Genomic DNA, 4,205 nt, shown 5'->3' with positions numbered 1-4,205 from the left:
AACTCAGTGTACATGACCTCCCTTGTAGGAAAAGTGTCATGGCATCACACAGCACATATAAATGTTGCATACAACATTACACAGTACATACAACATTAATATATTGACTTACTTCTGGGGATAGACATCTCTTGGGAGAACCCTTCTTGATCTTGACAAAAAAAATTGTCTTGACCTCTGGAAAACTTTCTGTATCAGTTGTGCTGCAGCAGATTCTAGTCTGTAGATCTCTTCTTCATCTGTAGCCTCTTCAGCCACGGTGCTAGAGCTTGTTCCTCCGCACTGTCGGGATACTTCCTTCAGCATATCCTCTAGCATTTTCTCTCAAAGTAATTATCAATTTGAAGGTTCAACAATCCACATTCAGGCATAGAAAGGGTGCGTCTCACCTCATAATATACTAAGCATTAGGAACACCTTCCTAATCTAATATTGAGTGGTGTCGAAAGCATTCCACAGGGATGGTGGCCCATGTTGACTCCAATGCTTCCCACAGTTGTGTCAAGTTGGCTGGATCTCCATTGGGTTGTGGACTATTCTTGGAACTGTTGAGCGTGAAAAACCTAGGAGCGTTGCAGTTCTTGACACAAGCTGGTGTMCCTGGCACCTACTACTATACCCCGTTCAAAGGCAATTCAATGTTTTGTCTTGCCCATTCACCATTTAAATGGCACACACATGTTCCCAGTGCTTAAATATCCTTCTTTAACCTGTCTCCTCCCCTTCATCTACACTGATTTGAAGTGGAATTAACAGGTGATATCCATAAGGGATCATAGCTTTCACCTGGATTCACCTGGTCAGTCTATGTCATAGAAAGAGCKGGTGTTCTTAATGTATTTGTGTTGATGTTTTATCTGTGTTGATGGTGATCTGATTGATTGTTGATGTGATTGTTGATGGGGATGCTTRTATTTGCAACACCAAGATAAATTCCTAGTATCATTTGTTCAGTGGTGGAAAAAGTACCCAATTGTCATATTTGAGTAAAAGTGAAGATACCTTAATAGAAAATGACTCAAGTAAAAATGAGTCACCCAGTAAGATACTACTTAAGTAAAAGTCTAAAAGTATTTGGTTTTAAATATATCTAAGAATCAAAAGTAAAAGTATAAATCATTTCAAATTCCTTATATTAAGCAAACCAGACAGCACCATTTTTTTGTKATTTTAAATTACAGATAGCCAGGAGCACACTCCAACACTTACAAATGAAGCATGTGTATTTAGTGAGTCTGCCAGGGATGTTCTCTTGATAAATGTGTGAATTMGACTATTTTCCTGTCCTGCTAAGCATTCAAAATGTAATGAGTACTTTTGGATGACAGGGAAAATGTATGGAGTAAAAAGTACTTTATTTTCATGAGGAATGTAGTGAAGTAGAAGTAAAAGTTGTCAAAAATATATAAATAGTGAAGTACAGATACCCAAATAAACTACTGAAGTAGTACTTTAAAGTATTTTTACTTAAGTGCTTTACAACACTGCATTTGTTGCATGGCGATAAATTATTCTGATTCTATCTCCAAAGGTAAGCCGAACAGCCATCAATGCTGTGAGCAGTCTTCTGGGTGACATGGAGACAACTGTGATGGCCAGTGTTCCATGTTCTTGTACTACTTCCAGAGCAGATATGGAAGGAATGCTCTCTGAGGCAACAGGCGAGCACCCAGCGAAATCAATGGCCTCTGCAAAAGTTGAGTTGATCGCTGATGATTTAGTGGAAGATGCCATCGATATGTGCAGTGAAATGATTTTAGACGACCAGCCACTAGCCCTACTACATGACGATCCTGAAGAAGGTACATCAAATGTTGTTGTTCCTGGARCAATTCAGAGCAGCCTGTCTGGATTTGATGAACGCCACACAAAATCACAGGTCCTTGCAGTAAAGATTGAAGACCATGAGGTAAAGCCAATTTTGATCCAAGACACAGCGCTCATATCTCCAGGTGAGAAGAATACGGATGAAAAAAGAGTCATTAGAGTAAGTTATGTCTTTAACTCATCCCCTAGAAGGAAAGCTCCCCGGGCCACCAGAAGCACTTCTTTCCCTAACCTCTATGTCACCCTTGTGGATGGAGTTCTGGACCAAATTAGCACAYAACCTTTCAAAGAAACCCTGGCCCAATCTGTGAGGAATGAGGTAAGACATTCTGTCTCTTTGCCTCAATTTGGATCGGTGAACRTCAAAAGCGAGGACTGCTCAGAGAAAGAAATTATTGAGGATATGTTGAAAAGTGTATCCAGAAAACGCAGTAAAGACCAGGCCTGTCAGCTGACCGGGAAAGCCAGTGAGACCATGAATGCCAACGTAGATGCCATTTCACTTACCCCCAAACTACAGTCTACTGCCAAAGACCAAATCATCAAAGTTCTGGAGCAGGTCAACACTAAAATAATCAATATGATTAGACAAGATTCTCCCAACAGGACGATTTCCCCCAAGGCAAGCCAGACTGCCATCAATGCTGTCAGCAACATTTTGGGTGCTATGGGAACCTCTCTCAAGGCAAGCAACACACCATTTGTTTCCAATGTGGCTGGACTCCAGCCTGACCTAGATGATGTAGCATCTTACTCAACTGAAGCTTTTGAGGGATTTCCAGGGATCTGGATGTCATCCCTGAAGATAAAATATATTGCCTCAGGCCTCATGGACACTGTCTGTGATGACCTACTGGATGAGGATGGTTTCCTCAGACGGAGCGCTGGTGCAATATCCTCACAGGAAGACCTTGATCTTCAGAAGGTAATTACTTCAAAACCAGCATCCCCAGTCAATTGCATGCCCGTCAAAGGATGCCTGTCAATGTCCTACCTTGATGCTTTGAAGAATCCTGAAGACATTGAAAATGCTACTCACCTCAGTAGAAGCATTGACTCTCTCTCCGTAATTGGTGTGCCTACTTCAACCTCAAAGGAAGTTTCATACGGCACAGAATTGAAACTGACACAGTTGCAAAAGGATGTCTCTGCATCATCCTCACTTTATGCCATGAGCAACTGTCGGAGCTCATTGGAGTTTCCCTCCGGTCGATCCGATATCCCTATTGACAAAGAGGCCCAAAGGATTTCCTCCACAGACGAAGAAGACAGTCTGTCCAAATCCCTCCTGACCTCTTCCAAATCAGTCTTCAATGTCTCTGGCCTCGTCCCTACTCCTCCAGAGGGAAAGCCAAAGGTGAGGCTGCCACGGCGCCCAGTGCTTCGCCTTAGGAAGGTTCCAGAGGAGCCCCCCAAAAAGATGCACATTTACACAGTTTGCAGGGATGCTTTTBATTTCCCAACTGAGACAATGCGATCGACCAGTCCATCARCATTCGAGGGAGAATTCTCAACTCCAGAGTCCCAGAGGCCAAGGTAATACTGTCTTTCTCATAGTCCTAATCTGAAAAGCRMTTTAACACCTAGCCCACTGTTGATATTTGAACAGCCTTGATTCTAAATGTTTTTATTTTTGTAGAGCTTTCGTAGAGCTTTGAGAACTCTGTTATGAAAAGCGTTGCACAAATTAAATGTATTTTTTATTCATTAAGAGCGGTGGACAGCTCAGACAAGGAGTCTATCTTTAATATAGACTCATCCAAAAGACTCGTCGCAGAGATAATGCTGTCTGTTCAGGAGGACGTTGTTGAGGCAAAGTAGAGAGAGTTGGCCGCACATCTGGCTGCGCTGTCGTCTGACAATGAGATGCTCAGCACTTTGGCTCAGAGTGGGACANTCTGACAATGAGATGCTCAGCACTTTGGCTCAGAGTGGGACACCCCGCGCCGATTCATGAACTGCCTCCAACACCTCTCCTCACAGCGAGAGTGATAACTGACTTGGACATACATGGTAGAAGCATTTGCTTACATTATTTTGAATCACATTGAGCTATTAAAGAATGCATTTATTTTCTAAAAAAGACAAAAGCATTTATTTACAATGTGTAGTTTTTCTTAGATGTAAGTGTTAAGTTAGGAATATTAAATAGAAAATTAGGAGAGAGTAATTATATATCTTTGCTCTGAATGGTGACATTGTTTAATGAAAGTTTACAACATAGGTGCACACAGGTCAAGAGAAGAATTTGAGATGACAGACACATTCAATACCGCCTTTCACACTCTTGCTTGCATCAAGCGTATCTAGGGTGTAATAACTAGTCCAACAGTTGCAAACAAGAGTTTCTATTCGACAAATTCTGGTATTTTTATCCC

The 4,205-nt window shown here is 41.7% G+C and overlaps 1 protein-coding gene across 1 annotated transcript; it reads left to right on the top strand.

Annotated features, from left to right (window-relative positions):
• The first annotated feature begins 1,450 nt into the window (after window positions 1–1,450).
• Window positions 1,451–3,716, top strand: LOC112080354 (uncharacterized). The gene is made up of 2 exons (XM_024146084.2): window positions 1,451–3,363; window positions 3,540–3,716. Exons 1-2 carry the CDS (start codon window positions 1,577–1,579, stop codon window positions 3,646–3,648), a joined length of 1,896 nt encoding a protein of 631 aa, XP_024001852.2. The 5' UTR covers window positions 1,451–1,576; the 3' UTR covers window positions 3,649–3,716.
• Window positions 3,717–4,205: the final 489 nt, after the last annotated feature.

Source organism: Salvelinus sp. IW2-2015, unplaced genomic scaffold, assembly GCF_002910315.2.
Source record: "Salvelinus sp. IW2-2015 unplaced genomic scaffold, ASM291031v2 Un_scaffold16283, whole genome shotgun sequence".
Classification (NCBI taxonomy): Eukaryota; Metazoa; Chordata; class Actinopteri; order Salmoniformes; family Salmonidae; genus Salvelinus; species Salvelinus sp. IW2-2015.
The sequence above is the reverse complement of the archived record's forward strand: the minus strand, read 5'-3'. Positions and strand labels throughout refer to the sequence as shown.